Below are 19,687 nucleotides of genomic sequence, written 5' to 3' on the forward strand. Positions count from 1 at the left end.
GTTCAAGCGATACAAAAGCATTGATGTTGAATGACGGTCATTCACCAAACGGGCAGAACACATATTTTAACATAAAAAAGATAAATAAATCTAAATTTAGTGTTCTCTGTGGGTTTTAATAAAGGCACTCATCAAGGTGTGTCCGTATAGGTATTTACAGGTAACAGCCGCCGGGCGGGTAGTTTGTGCAAAATTGTTTCGTCGTACATGTGTCACATACATGCACAAAGTGTTACAGGGAAAAATATGTATCTATGCACGCTTCAACGTATCGTCATCTCGCAGACCTCGACGGGTACGGTGCGGTTCGGTCCGCATCGGGACACGGTCAGCTGAGTCTCTCTAGAGCTTGAAGAACGCTGCCGTGAAATATTCCCGTCCGGCCGCTGCTCTCCTGCGTAACCAGAACTCGTCCGTCGGGTCGCGGCTTGTGAACCAGGACGACCTCTCCTTGGAGCAGGCTGAGTTCGGAGTCCGTCTGGGCTAAATGGGTGGCGATCACTCGGTGCCTGAGAAAACACGAGCGCCAGAACTTATATTTCCATTCGTCTTGGGTCACGATTCGACCGAGCTTTGGCGCGTGACGAGACAAAGCGACTCACCTGCAAGGGCTGAACTGCGCCGCCGCCGCCGACAGGGCCGACGCTTGGTTTTGCGGGTTAGAATTCAAATCTGTGATCGACATTTCCAGGCCTTTCCTTAGAGCGGGAGCTTTTCCCTCTGTAAGAATAATCCCCGGTCCATCTCTTCCCAGGGTGAGCGACGGGGCCCACACGTCCAGAGGACGGGGCGCGGCGTTGCCGTGGGAGGCCACCTGACTTCCCGAGGACCACGAGGAGGTTCGAAATCTTGGAGGGGGCGGGTCTTCCTCCGTCAGGAACCGCACGGACTTGACGGGCTGTTGGAACGGACAGAGCATTGAACTATCTTGGGTTTGTAATAGAATCGGGAGTTTCGACGATTGCGCGGTGCAATTTTTTTAATTTGAAATTTTGAAGGTTTTTTTTTTTTTCTTTTAAATAAAAAATAATAGATAAATAAATTTGATAAAAATAAATCGACGGGTTATTTCAATACGCATGGCATCAAGGGTGATATGAGTGTGCTAAATAATCGGAAAATAGCTTATTTGTCCACAAGGTGCCATGAGGGTGGCAGCATCAAATTTTGAACGTCAATGAATAAATGGGCGTATAAGTAATATAGGTATAATAAATACTGTGCGGGAATGTACAGGCTTAGAAAATAATATCCGAATATTCGCAAGGCGTTCAGTGACGATGGATACATGCCAGACATTTGAAAGCGCACACGAATCTGACCTTTGAATAAATAACCTTTCATATTATAACACTCGATCTTCGATGGCTTTATCAGCTTCTGTGTGGTCGATTTGCCATCGACCACATCCCCGCCGTCAAACCCGAGTGTACTCGAGGGTCTATCGTGACCAAATTTGAGAGAGATTTCAAAGGTCGCTTGCATTCGCGATATATTTTTCATTTGAATGAGAAAGACGGGCACACCGTTTCACAGATCGGCGTGTGGATGCCGAGCGCAAAGTTACAAGAGAGCATCGGTTCGCCGCCAAAGTTATCTTGGGAGCGACGTGCCGGAAAGAAGTACGGGATCCGGAAACCCCGTACGTTTTTTCTCGTCCGACGACAAAGGAATCCACGTACCTTGTCCGCGTTGTTTTTGTGCGTGTCGGGTCGCACCAGGATGGAGTGCGGTCCGGCCGAGTGATGTCTGTCGTGTTGAAACGGCGCCCGGTGGGAGGCGGCGAAATCCCGATCTCTCGGCGCCGAAGCGGCCGAGAGTTCCCCGGGCTCGGCCGCCCACCCGAGTGTTCTGACGGCGTTGGACAGCACGCCGCCGTGCCTCTTCCTCTGCAGGGCGGGAGAGTAGCCCGACGCTTGGACTTGCGCGAAAGGCTGCGGGTTGGACGGGACATTCGAGCCGGCCGGGTGGCGGACCGGATCGGGACCTGAGAGAACGATTAGGATATGTCAGCGCCGCGCCATCGTGTTCGGCGGCGGAACGAGAGGAGCGACCGAGCGCTCCCTCACCTTTGTGCGGGTGAAAGAAGCGCCTCACGGTGTCCCAACCTTGAGAACCGCCGTGGGACGCTTTCCTCGCCATCGGCCGCTGCGCTCCGTTGGGAACGGACGGGACTTGCGGCGCCGAGGACGCGCCGGCGTCGCCGTTCGCCCTGTCGAAGGCGAGCGCGGCGGCGGGATTCCTGCCGGCCGCGTGTTTCTTCCCGGCCGCCGCGTTGTACTGCGAGGACGCGTTAGCCGCTCTGGTCTCCAGCAGCCGGGCTGACGTTCTGCGGTGAATCGACAACGGAAAATGAGCGCGACAGCATCGCCTACATCTGATTGTTTCAGCGCAGCGGGACTTCATCGGGGTCCGGCTGCACGAGCCTTCGCACAGCTCTGTCGGGAATCGTCGTGACTTGTGCCGGCGCTAAATGTCATCCGGCTCCCACGCGCTGCAGTCGGGGATCGGACGTCTCACCTGAGCACGGGCGTGATGTAGTTGCCGGGCAGAATGCCCACTTTGCCCGTTCTGAGAGACAACCCACGCAGCCAGCCTTCTTTGAACTTTCCATAAACTCCCACCATCTCGCCTTTCCTCAGCTCCAACTCCTCCGGCCGCCGCGGCTTATACGAGTACAGGACGGCGCAGCTGGAGGAGACGCGGGAGAGAGAGGTCTTATTTTTACACGCTATCAAAATATTAATGACCTATCATTGATATTTTGTCTCATACGGGGTGCCGAAATGATTCATCTCTTAACATGAAAGTTCACGCCGTGACTCACACACTGATTGCGAGCTGTTGCGTGGAGGAGTTCTTGCTTTCTGCGGATGCAGAAGACATGTGAGGATTCAGCAGAGCCATGGAGATATTGGGCGGCGCCTCGTTGGTCATCTTCTTCTCACCCTGCGATGAAACGGTTCCAAAATCATCGCGACACCAAATCCGACGTAACGGACGCTTATCGTTCTCCGCATAAATCCCGAGCGGTAAATCTTGCATGTATTTTGGAAACTGCACAGCTTAATTGATAACACTTAATCTTACAGGCAAATCTCAGAGCAGAACATACTATCTATATTATAGTGTGTGTGTGTGTGTGTGTGTGTGTGTGTGTGTGTATAGATATATAGTATATTCAATACCAGAACCCCTTTAATACAAAGATGTAATTCTTTCCACATATATTCTTTCCCATCAGGATTATTTATGTCTCTCTATCTCAAACAATCTGAAAGAATAAGGTCAAAATAATTATGTTTAAGACTATGTTTAAGATGGCGGCCCGAAACCAATTCGGTCTCTTCTTTTTACAGATATGTGTCGCTCTTCTGAAGAACGGAGGTCGACGTCGCATAGCGTGAACTGGAGTTAAACGCACGAAAGCCGAATGAATATCTAACGTGATTATACAACACGAGCAGCTGGTGTCACCACATTTGCAACACGTCGACACGAACCCTACCGAGCCGCGGGAATGGGCAACGTCGCATCAGTTCAGATAGAACGTTAACGGTGAATTAAGTGTTAACGAACAAGGGGCGACAGAGACGCGGTTGTACGTCTCCATATGCGCCGGACCGACGAATGAATGAGGCAAATGACGGGCGGGGGGATCATTTTTTAAGTTAACAAACTTCCTCGCGACTGATAAACGCCGCTTCGCCGGAGTTGCGCGGCAGCCGTCGGATCAGCTGCGACGAGCGTCTCTGACCTTCTCCTCTCCATGTCGCTGGCACCGGTTCTTAAATAATTCAAAGAGGAACTCTTGGCTGAAGCGCGGTCTTTAAAACAAACAAAAACAAGCACATATGAGCAAGCATCTGCGCAATAATAGGCCAAGCTAATACATCGGCTCCGGGCCTGCTCAGCACCTCGGGGAAAAATAGATTTATATTTCAGTTCTGGGAAAACAGCACGAAATCGTCGTTTACGTGGGAGCACGTAAAAACAAAGAGACTCGCGGGCGCCGAGTCGGGCAGCATCTGACGTCTTTTACTTCCTACCTGGACTAAAATACGGAGGCCGAACTTCATCACCATCTTCTGGTCAAAACAGCCTCTCGGGGGTCACGTGAGCTGCACTTTTCCCGTGCGCATTACGCCATTCGGCGATGCGCACGCGTGTTTGCCGCGACTCACGACAGCCACGTATATGTGCCACGATACTATGGCGCCCCCGCCATTAGGCCACATTGGCACCGTGGCTTAGAGAAACACAAAGCAAGTCATAATTAAGAAGCCGCCGTTGCTCCGGGCATTATCTCACGTATCAAAAGCAGTGGTGTGTGTGTGTGTGTGTGTGTGAGGCAGAATGAAAGCAGGAGAGCGTTAGGATGGGATGTCCCCGAGACAAACCGGCCCTCCGTCTGTCAGGAGATGGACATGAATCACCGCCCATTATAGCTCCTTCCTGTATGGACGCTAAGCTTTGAGCAAATCCTTTATGACGTTTATAGCGAGAAAAGCTATGACAGCTAGACAGTGGGAGTCTGAGGAGGGACAGAGAAAAGAGAAGAATCTCAAAAGAGCAAAAGTGCAATTGATTGTCATCTCTGGACCGCACAGTCCTGCGATATTCTTGTAAGTAATGCAAGACTATAGAAGACGCGGTAACGCGACTTTTTCAGGCCTTCAATTATTCAACGGTTTTCATAACTCCATCCACTTTCTATTCTTGGTTTGTGTTTTATCAGCCACAAAGAGACTATCTCAGTCCGGCTGCAGTCACGCAATGGCCAGCGCAATGACCCGGCAGCGGCGGTGGCTATGCTCACACGGACAGCGCGGCTCGAAACTAATTCTAGCGGCCGAGCAGCGAATTAAGTCTTTGACGAGAGTCACTGTGTTTCATTCCTGCTGCCATAAATAGACCAAAAAACCCAAAGAAGATATTTCTCCAAAACAAATCTTTTGCATGCATTTTAAAATAGAAAAGTAGCAAAAGCCCATTTAGAAAGCGAGTGACGTTTCCCCAGCACCATAGAACATCCATCCATCCATCCATCCATCCATCCATCCATTCATCTTCTTCCTGAACTCAAGGTCGTGTCGAGAGGCGGGGTTCACCCTGGACTGCTCGCCAGTCAATCGCAGGGCAACAAACAACTATTCGTTCACTCATTCTGGGCAATTTTCTCCATTTTTTCCAATGAATCTGCTGCATTTTTTTGGACTGCGGGAGGAAACCCACGCTTACAGACGCGGCGAGAACATGCAAACGCCACACAGAAAGGTCCCCTCGCCGGAATCGAGTCGCTAGCCGCTAACCGCTGCGCTGCCGTGCAGGCCGGCGACAAACATTCAAACATTCAAATCGTTGTACTTTTTAAGACCTTAAAACACTTTATAGCCTTGACTTTGACACCTTATATTTTTATTTGTATTTCTTATCCTCCCTCCTTCCTACTATTATCTATTATTGTTATGTTTTACTTGAAACTCTGGCACAACAATTTCCTTCTTCGGGATAAATAAAGTTGTTCTTATTTCTTATTCTTAAACATGACGTCTCTCAGAAAGGTATGAAAGTAAACAACAGTCGCCCCCTACTGGCCATTTACAAGAATGCAGGTTCAAGGAAAGGACTGTGAAGAAAAAGGTCAAGTTTAATCACGCTGAGTTTTGGCCTCGATAAATGTTATGTTCTGGAATGAAAAGTTCATCGCTTTACAGAAAAGCTTGTCTTTGCAGTCGTTTTCGCTCATTTCGCATAACTATTAGCTTCTCAGGTCATACCTTTCCAAATCACGTACAGTCAAATTTACACGGTATTAATGTTTTTGTTTATTGGCGTACGTCTGCAATGAGAAGGCTGCTATTGGGAGAATGTTCCGGTTAGGAAGTTTGAGCCGCTCCGCTTCAACTGTGTCACTGCGGGTGTAGTAAGTTATATCTGAATACATCAGTCGCTTCTCTACATATGTCCTGCAAATAGTTTGGAAATGATAAGGCAATAAAAAGTCATTTCAGGCACTGAAAATATCTTCTTTTTGGATTCTCCCGCCACAGCGGTTCATCCCTTTTCGTCTAATCACTGAAACCGTAATAGTAAACAAAACGGCAATCGCGCACACACACACACACACACACACGCGCCGCAGTATACATATTTTCAGTGATTCGACATAAAAATCACAAATAATCGTGACTTTCGTTTCACAGGAAAACAGCAGCTGATTCTATCTGCTATTTTAACCACAACACACAAATAAACATGGCATCAAGATGCTCGCCGTGATCGCTCATCCACTGTGACTTCTCTTTTCGTACCCTTTTCCCATCACGCATTGGCACGCGAACGCCACCGACGTAAGCCCGAGAGAAGAAGCCCGCCCTTTGTTGGCCGTCCTGATCGCCTCGCGCAGAGTTGGGATGTTTTGGCCCCTGAGGAGGTGGGTGACTTCATTTATGACATGAACTGGTTTTCTATAAAAAGCTTCTGATGCGGAAAAGAACCCTACATTTGTGAACGCCGTCAGGGCGTCGCTGACTCGCAAGGAGTTCCACCAAAACGGCAGAAGGCTAAAGAGAAGCATCGACTTCGATCATTATCTTCGCTGTTTCTCTTGTGAACGCGACCTCAGGGGAGGGTTCTCGCCAGTCTTGGTGATGCAGAGCCAGAGGTTGTTTACACGCTGCTCTGGAGGCAACCAGGCAACCACAGGGCGACATATTCATTCCTTCATTATCCATACAGATAATTCTGGATCACACACTGGAACTCAAACGCAGAGGCTTCCAGCTGGTAGGTGGCAGAGCTGACCAGCCTTGTAAAGACAAACTTAAAACACTGTGCTGAGACACCTCCAACATCTGTCACTGCACTGAGATGCCCAAACATCTCCTGCACTAAGGCACCTTCAACATCTCCTGCACCTTCAACACCTCCTGCATCTTCAACACCTCCTGCACCTTCAACATCTCCTGCACCTTCAACATGTGCTGCACCTTCAACACCTCCTGCATCTTCAACATTTCCTGCACCTTCAACATCTCCTGCACTTTCAACACCTCCTGCACCTTCAACACCTCCCGCACTTTCAACACCTCCTGCACCTTCAACACCTCCTGCACTTTCAACACCTCCTGCACTTTCAACACCTCCTGCACCTTCAACACCTCCTGCACCGTCAACATCTCCTGCATCAAGACACCTTCAACATCTCCTACACCTTCAACATCTCCTACACTTTCAACATCTCCTGCAATCCACGCCAACAAGGTCAAACATTACTGTCTTACTGTCACATGTATTCTTCATACATACATTTCAAATTGTCAGTACATCAATAGTAACTAATCCATCTCATTCTGTGTATACACACACACACACACACACACACACGTATATATATCTATATCTGTTGATTCTGTATATTAAGCTAACTGCTAACTGTCCCTTTATCAATATGTAGTTCCATCCATCTCAATCTGTATATACAATATCCATCTCCTTTGGTGTGTGTTTGCATAAACATAAATACCTATATTTTTGAATATCTATCTCACTGTGTGTGTTTGTGTGTGTGTGTGTGTGTATATATATTTACACAGGTGTACAGTTTTTTTCTTTACAAATGTTAAGAGTCACCTCGTTACTTTTCCACTTTATTTTTTTAACTTTACCTTTCTTTATAGGCTCTAATTTCGTACATTTATAGATGTATGCCCTAATATGGCCCTCAGGGAGAAAAAAGTTGCTCTGATTCTGATACGTATACCTCTGCTGATACACTCTGTTTGTTTTAGTTTATGCTATTTCTCATTATCATCCATCCGTCCGTCCATCCAAAGTCCGTGCAACGATGAGACGTGCTACAATTTCCTTTGTCACATGTACCATTAAATTTTCATCCGGGCAACCGGAGCATTTTCCTCTTACTTCCGGCAGCAGCGAAAGCAAAGGCTCTCGAAACGAAGCGAGGCCGAGACAGACGGAGTCGAGTCGGCGAAAACACCCGGGATGCCGAGGAAGAATAGCGTCTGAGAGCATTTTGACACATATGGGAGTCGGCCGGATCACGAACGGTAGCCGGCGAACGACGACGTTCGGGTTTCCTGTGCGTCCGTCCCGCTCCCGGCCCTCCTCTATTCTTGCATAATCGCGCCGCTATTCAGAATAATGTTTCGCCCACGATCGGGGGGCGAAGCGGAGCCGGAGGTGGGAGCCGGCGCCGGAAATAGCGGCGGCGGCGCTCGGGTCGGCGGGGAGCGTCGCATCGGCCGGAGGGACAGAGTTCCCCTGGACTTAAAGGAGGAAAGTGCCGGTCCGCCGACGTGCGAGGGAGCGTTACCTGCTCAGTGAAGAGGAAGAGGTTTGAAGGCCGGGGAGACGGGGGTCCGTTATGTAACAAATTTCACCGGTGAGTCATCGTCATCGGCGTGAGGGAGATAAGCAGCCGCGCAGCGAGGGACTCTCCGAGCCTCCCACTCTCCAAATCGCTGGCATTTTTCTTTCCCGTCCGGCTTCTGCTGTTTTGCAGAAGCTCGCTTTTCTTCCTCTCTTTGTTTTTTTCCCGTGCGTTTGTGTTTTCTATTGGGTTACTTATCCGGTTTTCTCGCGTCCTGGCGCCCGCCTCCGCTCCTCGCTCGCACGTCGTGTTTAATTGCGGGTTAGAACTGAACGGGTTAGCTGCGGCTTAACCCGCTCGGAACCACGCGGCGTCCGATAATTCAAAGTCTCACGTCCTGAAGTGTTACGCGATCCAAAAGCGAGGGGGCCGCGGATCCGAACGTGACCGTTTCAACTTTGACCTCGGCGGCGGGAAGCGTTTGGGTGTCTCGTTTTAATTTCAGATTCCCGCGGGTTTGATTCGGCCTCTTTTTAAACCCGAGCGCTTCCGAATCCGCGCCGGGCGGAATCGGCGTCTCCTCCGCTCGGCGTCTCCACTCCGCCGCCTTTCAACACATCTTCCCTTCCCTCAAGTCCTGCTTCTCTTTTAGGGGCGGACGGAGAACAAAAGCCCCCCGTCCACCTCGGAGGAGGGAAACCTTGGCTTCCGTCCCGGGACTCTGGATGAAAGTTGACGGCCGCTCCCTTTTGAAACTTTTAACCCCGCGTTTTTCCCACGGGCGACCTTTCACCGAGTCCGCTCGTTCACGTCAGACTAAGAAAACACCTCCCTTCCTTTCGTGGCTTCAGCACAGCGTCCGATAGCCCGGGACGTCCCACGAAAGCGCGTCTCTTCTACCTCCCCCTCGTTCCTTTTTGAGCGACAAACCGACCGAGGCTCTACAAGTCAGACGCGGTTTATTAGACGCGGCGTGAATCCCGGGGGACGCCTTACCTGGAGCGGATTTCTGTAGGCGCCGTCGGAGTGATGCCTGACGTGGAGGGAGTTTACTCTGGAGGGATGAGCCGGTCTGCGGGCGGCGGGCGGCGCGGAGAGACGGCGGGAACGCCCCTGCGAGGTGAAACCGTTGAAGAGGCCGCCGTCGTCCGGCTCCGCTTTGGTCGGCGAGTAGAAGTGGACGTCTTTGTGTCGGGCGCGGAGAGACGCGGCGGCGGCGGCGGCGGCGGCTCTCCTCTCCGGAGCTTGAGGGGCGGCGTAAAGCGCGTTCCTGCCGGGCGAGTCCTTGGCCTCGTCTTTGCCCCCGGTTTCAGTCCGCCGCTGAAATCCCGCTGACTCACTCCCCCTCTGAGTCTTTCCCTCTAGCAATTTGGCAGCCGCCGAGTTTGGCTGTCAGAGATGGAAGCGGGGAAGAAAAAAAAAAAAAAGAAAAAAAAAGAAAAAACTTCAACTCTTCCCACACCGAAGCGAACCCGCAGGTCCACCTTTGAGCCCGCGGGTCCGAACGCGACCGCTTCGCATCCCTCCTCGGACCGGGACAACTTGTTGGAGGAGGACCTCCCGCCAACAAGCCGGCGAGGCTAAAAGAAGAAGCGACGGGAAAAGTAGATCTGCGGCGGCGGCGGCGGACGGCGACGTCGGGGTTAACGCTCGCTCACCACATTGATGCGCCGTTATGCCACCCCAGCAGAGAAAGCATTACTGTGTCTTCACGCCTGGCTGCGCGACACCGGGAGAGGCAGGCTCACGCAGGAGGAGGAGGAGGAGGAGGAGGAGGAAGAGGAGGAGGAGGATGAAAAGAACGGAGGCAGGAGAGACTTGGAACGGCGCTAAGGCGGGGCATTAGGGAAAGACATGGACGGGCAGAAGAGGAACGGAGGAGTTATTACTTCTATATACCGCAAACAGATGGCGAGCAAATTGAAGGCTGAGAGGAGATGGGGGGGGGGGGGGCGGGATGAATAAAGTTTATTCCCGGAGCGGAGAAAGTACAAACGACAGTCAGCCGGCCGAGCGGGCGCCGCCGCTCTGACTAAGCCGACGGTCACATGCTAATGAGCGTCCGCGGACGCGGCGAGGCCGCCGAGATCGACCCCCGTCCCCCCCCGTCCGTGACATTTATGGATGAATCAAGGATTTGAATGGAAGTCAAGGGTAGCGCCGCGGCGGTGACCTGGAATTAATGACACACATCCACGACTCTGTTCATTAAAGAGCGACAAAGTGCCAAATGGCAGGTGTCGACCTCGATCTCGCTGAAAAGGCCATTACGTACGCCGGGAAAAGGGATCTAACCTCCATAAACTGCAAAGGGCAAATCCCGCATTTGTCCCCCAGCTTGGCTTCCATCCAGTGCTCGTCCACGCGTCGGACCACGGCGAGGACGTCTCCCTGCGGGCCGGCGAAAGACAGAAGGATGAAAGTGACAAATGAAGAAATAAAAAAAAAAAAAAAAAAGAGAGAAACCAAACAAAGAAACGTAACGGTTTGCCGGGTCGCCGAGACGGAGACCGAGCACTCAGCGAGAAAACTCTCAAAGACCTGAACCCCCCGCGGGCCGAGACATCAACCCGCTCGGTGTCCGCGGGCCGCGCTCCTTTCTGAAAACCATCTGCGTTTATACGGAAAAAAAAAAGAAAGGCAAAGTCAAGTAATGGAAAGCACACGGGCGGCGAGGCCCTTATATAACTCCCTAAGAAGCCCTTCGCTTTAATAGCGGCCGCCACGCACGGCTTTAACTGTATTCTAAAGAACGGAGCATAGAAAGATGTGCGTAAGCATTTTTCTCGCATTAACAAATTGGAATTGAGCGATTCGTTCATTCCTCATCCGAACGGCTTATCCGTCCCTGCGACCCGGACCGGGCGCCGCTCCCCCCGTTTACTAACACGCAAGCATTCAGCCGTCACGCACACGCAAAGCCCGTTCGCATGAACCTCCCGCGTGTTTTTGGAGGCGGCGCCGTCGGGATGGAACCGGGGGACGCCGACCGCCTCCTGCCGCCTTCCGCGGTGAGATGAAGAACGATGCGACGGCGGCTGAGCCGATCGGGGCCCGGGACGCAGAACGCCGTGTTTATTTTACAATGGAGATCATTGAAATCATTCCTATAAAAAAATTGCATTTCTTCTGCACCAACCCGTCATGTAGTGAAAAATCTGTGATGTGAAATGAGACTGAAAAAAGCCACGGTGAAACCGCAACATGGCGAGGGACTAGGAAAAGAAAACTAGAAAACCCTAGAAAATTTTAATTCGACCATAAAACTAATTGAAGCGATAAATAATTAAAAATACATTCCGGCCCGTGGTATAGGGAAAAATATGCGATATGAAATTAAGATAATATAATGAAAAGTCTGCATTACAGTTAGACCACGAAAGGGGAACCACGATAAAGCGTATACAAACACGGATATGTATATTTATGTGTGCTTGTGCTAATAAAGAGCTAATAAAACACACACATATCTATACACATGTGTCTTCCTCGCTCTTTATTTCAGGTCCATCGGCGGTTCACCGTAGGATTTCCACCGCGCCGAGAGCAGTCAAGGGTTGCCCGAACGGCGAGATAATAAGACCTGAGAGTTGCACCTACCTTGAGGAAGCTGAGGCAATATTTACTGTATTCCAGGTTAATCTCCCCCGGGTTGAAGTCACGCAGCGCCCGGCACTGAGCCGCCGTCTGGAGGGGCGGCGTGCCGGCAGGGATAGATGCGCCGCCGCCGCCGTCGCAGGTGTTTCTGCGGAGCCGCTCATCGTCGCCTTTGTGTTTCGGGACGACGCCGTCGCCGGACGGAAGGGCCGGCTGTTCTCGGCCATCGTGCGCCGCGGGAGGAAAAACCCAAAGAAAAAAAGAACACAAAGGATATTTAGTTTCGATTACGATAGATTGCGCTTATCGACGAGTCAAGTCAGACAGAAGAGATATACATTAAACGCAACCTGATCCCGACGTCTTGCCGGGGAAAACTGCATTTTCAGGTGGGAAAATATGTGTGTGTTAACGTTTTATGAAAAAACCTATTTGCCTGCAATTATTCAAAATGTGATGACGCAGAGCCTGAAGCGGAGGGGTTTCCTCACGACTCCGCGGGTCAACATTCACCACCTCTTGTCATAACGCGCTTCTTCACACGCTAACGTTTGTTTCTGTCAGCTGTCTGGCGCTGTCAGCGATACCAATGGAGGGCAGATTATCATAACTCTGCAAAGCATTTCATAGCACACCTATGGTCGACCCTCGGGGCTCTTACAAGCTCATCCATCATGTGTGTGTGTGTGTGTGTGTGTGTGTGTGCGCGCTCCTTCATGCATGACCTCCTGCTCCATGATGGATCTCAGGATCCTGATTTATATGAACAATTGGATTAAGTTTCCTTAGATTTATCCTTAGGGATCAGACAGGTGGAGAATTAAGATATTTGTATCCATGTGTGTGTGTGTGTGGGTGTGTGTGTGACTCCACACAGTTCTGATGGAAGTGTCTTTTTTTTTTTTATGTGATGTGTTCCATGTGAGCATCAGTTTGTTAAAAGCCCTTGGTCTGCCTCTGGTTTGTTATTCCACTTTAACGGACGGACGCAAAAAGTCATAAAGACACGGAAACCAAACAACAACCTCTAGGAATGACTTGTTCAGGCTCGTGACAAAAACAGACATTGATTATTTAACCGTTAAAACCTCTTACTGCTTGGCATTTGGTGTATGGAAAATAAAAAAATCCAGTATTTGAGGCTTTCTAACATTTATGGTGGAATGAAATTCATTCATTCATTCATTCATTCATCCCTCCATGGTTTTTACAGCTCATTATTACATTACATTAGGCAGACGCTTTTATCCAAAGCGACTTACAATAGAGGACATAAGCACTACCCACTTTTTGATGCCTTTAAATCCACTGCTGTGGTTTGTTCTCACTGACTGACTGCTTTTTTGCACTAGACTTCCAAAACCATTCTGCTGCTGCTGCTGCTGCTGCTGCTGCTGCTGCTCTCTATGTTCAACATTTCAGGTTTTTCAGGTTCAGGTTTTTTGTGCAGTTAAATCCTCCCCCCTCAGTACCATTCAATTGTATGTAGTTTAATGTTTATTGTGCGCTTTACTGTTAATGTGCACTCTATGATTTTTATTTTTCGTTTTGTGTCACCGCAGGAGAACCGTCTTCTTGATTCCTCTGTATGTCAAGCAGAAGTGGAGAAATCGACGACAAAACGGACTCGGACAGTCAAACGTCTCGTAAAGATACGATTCGCCGTGTCGTTTACTCGTCTTGGAAACCCGAGACGTTCGCTTTCTGGCTCCTGTTGAAAAACACATCACTCGACCTCTTATTTTTGTCACGTAGACCAGTGTTTCCCAACCTTTTTGGAGCCACGGCACATATTTTACATTAGAAAAATCACCCAATAAATATGTCAAAAACACTTTTTAACGAATTAGAATGAAACCGTAGTCTCGATTTACTTTATGTGAAATCTTTTTCACGACAGTTCACACGTCACACAGACCTGCAGCCATTCGCTAACTCATTCAATCCGACGAACCTCCCGCCTGTTTTTGGACCGTAGCATCTGAGCCACTGTAGCATCTGAGAGGGTTTACAAAAGCCAGCAAAGGGCGCTAATATTGTCTTTACAAGCCGGAAAGAGTTTTTTCAGGAGAAGGATTTGCTTCCCGGCTTCCCGGCGCCGCGGGTCCTTCCCATCGACGCGCTGCAATGTGAGGTCCCCGCTCCAATCCAAGGATAACGGCGGACTGCGTTAAATACCGGAGGCTTTGTGAGCAATCCAAACGGCAGGATGTAAAACTCCGAGCTCCTTAAACTCTGACTGAACCGAAGTTGGATTAGGAGTAAACTCTTGAACGTTCTCGACGGTGAGAGCGCCGCTTTTGTCTTCCACGGCTCCTCCGGGGGATAAAACACCGCTAATGATTTACAGGCCGCGAGACGCTTTTACCGAGTCCGGCTTTCGGCCCGGTTTCAGCGTTCCCTCTGCACGGATAATGCTTTTTACGATGATTCACGCTCGAAATAAATCAACGTGCGCCTCACGCTCTGTTGTCTTCTGCCAAAAGGTGACGACGGACGAGCGGGAAAAGGTTTGCTCAGTGCCGACGTGCTCACGGCTTTTGCGCGCGTCTCGCGTCTTAGGACTCCCGCATGCAGAGCGTGGGTTTGGGCCTCCCGTAATCGCTGCATCGCAGATTCGTGGCTGGCATCGATGCACGCTGCTCGGGAAAATAAAGGGAACGCTTGTCACTCAAAGTCACTCGCACTCGTGTGAAATCAAACTTAGGAAGTGACGCTGATTCCTTTGGACTCGTTTTAAGGACGCTGCATCAACGTTGGAGCGGCCAGTGTGTGTTTTTACACTTTCATTTGATTCCCATGATCGTTTTTGCCCGATTTTGTTGTCGGCGCATTCAGCTGCGTCGAGGACAAAGTGCAACGGGGTAAAAAAGGATTTTGGTCAGACGCCAATCGTGCAAAAGATGAGAGAGGCCTGTCATTCCCATCGTAGCTACGCTTCAACTATGAGAAAAAAAATCCAGAAAATCACACGGTCTGATTTTATCTCATTTATTTTCAAATGAGGTTGGTAAATAAGTATTTGGTCAAGAGCAAAAGTTCATCTCAATACTTTGTTGTAAGCTCTTTGCTGGCAATGACAGAGGTCAAACGTTTTCTGTAAGTCCTCAAAAGGTTTTCACACACGGTTGCTGCTGTATTGGTCCATTCCTCCAAGCAGATCTCCTCTAGAGCGCTGATGTTTTGGGCAACACCAATTTTTCCAAATATTTTCCATGGGGTTGAGATCTGGAGACGGGCTAGGTAGGCCACGCCGGGACCTTGAAACGCTTCTCACCGAGACACTCCTTCGTTGCTTTAAAAAGTTGTATTTTGGTTTCACCTGACCGTATGACATGCTCCCAGTCCTCTTCTCTAGCAAACTTCAGAGGGTCCTGGACATGTATGTTCTGAAGCGGGTGGACACGTCTGGCACTGCAGGCTTTGAGTGTGTTCCTGATAGCAGCTTTTGTTACTTTGGTCCCAGTGCTCTGCAGGTCATCCACTAGGTTCCCCACGTGCTTCTGGGATTTCTGCTCACCATTCTTGTGATCTTGTGACCCCGAGGGGTGAGATCTTGCGTGGAGCCCCAGATGGAGGGAGATTATCAGCGGTCTTGTAGGCTTTCCAGTTGGTTTCTTCACACCAAGCTGCTCACCTATTGCAGAGCCAGTCCTCCCAGCTGGTGCAGGTCTACAGTTTGGTTTCCCCAGTTGGGACGGGTTGTGGTTGAGGTTGCGGACAGGTGTCTTTTATTCTGATGACCAGTTCAGACAGGTAACGTGTGGAGGACACGAGGAGCCTCTTACAAAAGAAGTTCCAGGTCTGTGAGAGACAGAAATCTTGCTTGTTTGTCAGTGACCAAATACTTATTTTCCACCATCATTTGCAAATAAATTCTTTAAAAATCACATCATGTGGTTTTCTGGATTTTTTTTTTTTTCCGTCTCTCATAGCTGAAGTGTAGCTACGATGAAAACGACATCTTTTTAACCGGGAGAACTTGCACAATTGGTGGCTGACTGAATACTTCTTGCCCCACTGTATTTAATAAGAATATTTCATTCATTCAGATCTAGGATGTGTTATTTTAGAGTTCCCTTTATTTTTTTGGATCCCTATTTGACCATGAAGGTCAGTAGTGGACCATGAAAGAGTGTTATAGCAGAACACACCAGATGTGATCCACCTGACTTCACCTCCAAAGACGCGGAATTCTAGGGTCGACTTTTTTGGACTTCTGTTCACGAGTGCAAGTACGTCGTTTCTCTCAAAAACCACACGGTGTCAAAGGGAGATGCTTATTTGGACCCGATTGGTCCAAAACGATGTATTCGACGCAAATAATGTGTCTTGGTACATCTATCTAGGTGGGAAGCAAGCGGTGACAGGCAGAAGCTCATTCTGACCCCGATGAAGGCCAAAGGACGAACAGCGCTCAGAAGAAAGTGAAAAAGGTGAGTTCAAGACCATAAAATGAAAGTTAGAACGCGTTTGGGTTCACTTTTACCGGTTCCGAGCAAACTTAAACGCCATCTCCGAGCTAAACGACCTTCCTTCGCTTCAAGATAAGAACACGGACTATCTCGTCCTTGTGCGTAAAAAGACCGAAAAGAATCCGCCGAGACGAGCGAGAAAGCTCCAGAAGATACAGTGGCTACAAAGTCGCTGGACTCACGGCCAAATCCAAAACAGAGCCGGCAAAACCCCGGTGGAAGAAATGCTCGGCCCTGGCGCCGTTAATAAGGAGACGGCCCGAGTCCCGCTCTCAAATAATACCATTTCGAAACGCATCGATGACGTTCTGCACACTTTGAAAACAGTCTTCTGGAAAAGTTGCACATCAGCGGGAAACTACAGATATTAGATATATTCCATTTCACACCGAATAGGCAAATTGAGACGACGGTTTCGTTCTATTTCATTACAAAGGTTTTTTTGACATATTTATCCGCTGGCGTGCCGCGTGGTTTTTAAAATCGCTCACTCTTTCATTCACGTCATACGGTGACATTCAACCATTCACTCTCTCAATCATACATACTACGGACATACTGACATTCACTCTTTCACGTCATATAGAGCTATACAACCATTCACCATTTCACATAACGACATTCAAACATTCACTCTTTAATTCACTCATCCTTTTGCAACAATCAAACATTCACTCTCATTCACGTTCATAAACTAACATGCAATCGTTCACTCTGTCATGCTATCTGTTTTTATCCTTGTTGGTCACCAGCACATTCGCATCCTGCTTCTTTTTGTTTATTTTTGTCAATCTATGTTGTTATTGTTGTCGTTTTGGGCGTCTACTCTTACCTTTGCTTTTTTTTTTCCCAATTCTTATCCTTGATGTTGTTGTTGTTGTTGTTCTCTCTGCTGTCTATTCATTTGCTGCTATCTTTGAATTGTCTTCTCTCTTTTTAGACGTACGTTCATGTTTATTCATACTATAACCGTTATGCTGCTGTGACAAAAGATGGTCCCCTAAATAAAGTTTATCTTATCTTATTTACAAAATGGCATTTAACCATTCATGCGCTCATTCATACAACATAGAGATATTTATCAGTCACACATTATATAAAGACAAGCAAACATTCACCCTTTCATTCATATGTGTGGCCAATGTAGACACACACACACACACACACACACACACACACACAGAAAAGTTGGAATTGAAGCAGGGCTGTTCTTGCTGTGAGAAGCAACCGTTTTCTTCACTTCTAAAGGACCCGATAAGACCAACGAGCCAGTGAAAATAGAAATACGAAGCCGGCGAGCTCTGAGCCCCGGGAGGTCAAACGCAACAAAAGACTGAATTTGTCCGCGGAGGCTCTCGGTCGCCCGGGTCTCGGTAAGTTCTCGTCCAAATCTTCTTGCCGCGGCAACTAGACATGAATTTCTTCACTTGAAATTCAAGTCCGGTTAAAGACAAGAAGATTTGGACAAGAAAGGACTGAATTAATTTGCTTTGGATATCAACTCATTCATCTCCGGCACTCCTGTGTTGGTAATTTATATAGATACACTATGTCGGTCATACATTGAGGAACAGACAGGAAGCAGAGCTGGAGGTTGCAGAGATGAAGATGAAGGAGAGGATCAGGGATGAGTCCATCAGAGGGACGAAGGGTGGCAGATGTTTTGGAGAGAAGGTCAGAGACGGTCGAGTCATGGACAGAAGACGGAGAGCGAATATATTGGTAGGCGGATGCTGGAATCGGAGGTCTAGAGGAGGAACAAAGAGAAGATGGATGGACGTCGTGACGGAGGATATGAAGGTAGTTGGTGTGAGAGAGGAGGATCCAGAGAATAGGGTTAGATGGAGAAGGTGGAGACGCCTGAAGGGAAAAGCCAAAGCAGAAGATTATATACTCACACACACACACACACACACAGGTTGAGCACTGACCTCAGTGTGACCTTGCTGCAGCTCCTCGGCCCCCCGGAGGTCCTCCAGGAGCCGAACCAGAAGGGCGTTGGCGGGCGGGTCCTCCACTTTCTGGACGCGGGCGGGGACCCCGCATTCCGGGCGGAGCAGCGAGCTGCGGGGGGCCTCCCGCAGGCGCAGGCAGGCCGGGCAGAAGGTGTGCTGGCGGGGCAGGACCTTGGCGGTGGCGTCCAGCCGCTCCGAGCACAGCGGGCAACCCGGCGGGGCCGGCGGGGCCAGCGGGCGGGCCGGCGGGGCCGGCGGGGCCCGGACCTCCATTCACCGCGGAGCGGCCCCCCGCTGCCGGCATGGAGGTGTCCGCTCACCTGCGCGAACCGGAAACGCACAGAAAACCAAATAAGTAGAGAATTTCGCTCTTTTTTTCTGGTTGTATCTTCTTTTTAGCGGCTGAAGTTTTACTCGACTTTACAAGTGTTTCCGCCGCGTCCCGAACAGCCGCCGGAGGACCGACGCATCTCCGGTAAGAAGAAATACACACACGAACGCAAGACTCACGGAGGAACAGCGCAGCGACTGTGAAAGAGCCGTGTTTTTCCGGCTCTGGATCACACACACACACACACACACACACACACACTAGGAACCGGATCGGGTTTCAGCGTCATGCCCGACCCGGTTTAACCCCTTCTTCCGCACACAGGAGCCGGATCAGACTGTCAAGTGATGAAAAAGTAGCTATTCGTCAAACAAAACAACTAGAAAAAGAAATAAAAAATAGTTTATTTTTGCGATTTTTTCCTTTTTTTAAGAATCCTCCCGTTGCAGCGCGGTTACGCATGCGTATTGCCGGGTTTCGAGGCCGCACCTTCGGACTTGTTGAGAGTGAGAAAAGGGGAGGAAAAACCCCGAGTGTGTGTGTGTGTGTGTGTGTGTGAACGCGTTGTTGTGACATGGCGTGGTCTCCCTCTGCTGGTGCTTCCCGTGACCGTGCAACCGCGCAGCGCCGCGCACTGCGGGCCCCCGGCCGTCCCTCCACGGATCCCGGTTCTCCGGTACCGGGGCGCGGAGCAGCCGCTGCCTCGGTTCTGTCAGTTAGACGTTCAGATTTCATCGGTGAGTCTTAATCCCTTGAGTTCGCCCTCCAAAAAAAAAAAAAAAAAATCTAAACCATCCATCCACACCGGCTGTGTGCTGAAGGTTCAGGACATCTGTGTAAATTTTTTAAATCCCGATGAATATTTCATCTTTTTTCCTCACGTCAGCAGAACTCAGGGAATTCTAAAAACGTACGAAGGCTTTCTACAGAGCGAGAGAGCGAGAAAGAGAGGGAGAGAGAGAATAACAGGAAGGGAGGCAGAGATTGGCCATGA

At 49.5% G+C, this 19,687-nt stretch overlaps 1 protein-coding gene across 6 annotated transcripts; it reads right to left on the minus strand.

Moving 5' to 3' along the window:
* Positions 1–95: 95 nt before the first annotated feature.
* Positions 96–19,479, minus strand: sh3rf2 (SH3 domain containing ring finger 2). Of its 6 annotated transcripts, none has more exons than XM_086158377.1 (12): positions 18,787–18,935; positions 18,605–18,682; positions 18,339–18,574; positions 11,936–12,145; positions 10,631–10,726; positions 9,332–9,724; positions 2,828–2,949; positions 2,521–2,691; positions 2,070–2,329; positions 1,683–1,987; positions 603–898; positions 96–509 (listed from the first exon to the last, which is right to left on the minus strand). In XM_086158377.1, exons 2-12 carry the CDS (start codon positions 18,633–18,635, stop codon positions 329–331), a joined length of 2,301 nt encoding a protein of 766 aa, XP_086014503.1. In that variant the 5' UTR covers positions 18,636–18,682; positions 18,787–18,935; the 3' UTR covers positions 96–328. The 6 variants fall into 6 exon arrangements, with proteins under 6 accessions (XP_086014503.1, XP_086014504.1, XP_086014505.1 ...); XM_086158378.1 differs by having other exon boundaries at positions 18,777–18,934; XM_086158379.1 differs by having other exon boundaries at positions 18,873–18,932.
* Between the last annotated feature and the right edge of the window lie 208 nt (positions 19,480–19,687).

The sequence above is a fragment of the Fistularia commersonii genome, chromosome 13, assembly GCF_037954325.1.
Source record: "Fistularia commersonii isolate RoL2024-O1a breed Wild chromosome 13, RoL_Fcom_v1.0, whole genome shotgun sequence".
NCBI lineage: Eukaryota > Metazoa > Chordata > Actinopteri > Syngnathiformes > Fistulariidae > Fistularia > Fistularia commersonii.

Coding starts and splice junctions, on each gene's coding strand:
- sh3rf2 (XM_086158375.1), bottom strand. CDS start 18,635: ATGGAGGTCCGGGCCCCGCCGGCCCCGCCGGCCCGCCCGCTGGCCCCG. Junction 9,725..10,630: donor GCCCTTTGCAGTTTATGGAG/GTTAGATCCCTT, acceptor CATCTCTGACAG/CCAAACTCGGCGGCTGCCAA. Junction 2,692..2,827: donor CAACAGCTCGCAATCAGTGT/GTGAGTCACGGC, acceptor CGTCTCCTCCAG/CTGCGCCGTCCTGTACTCGT.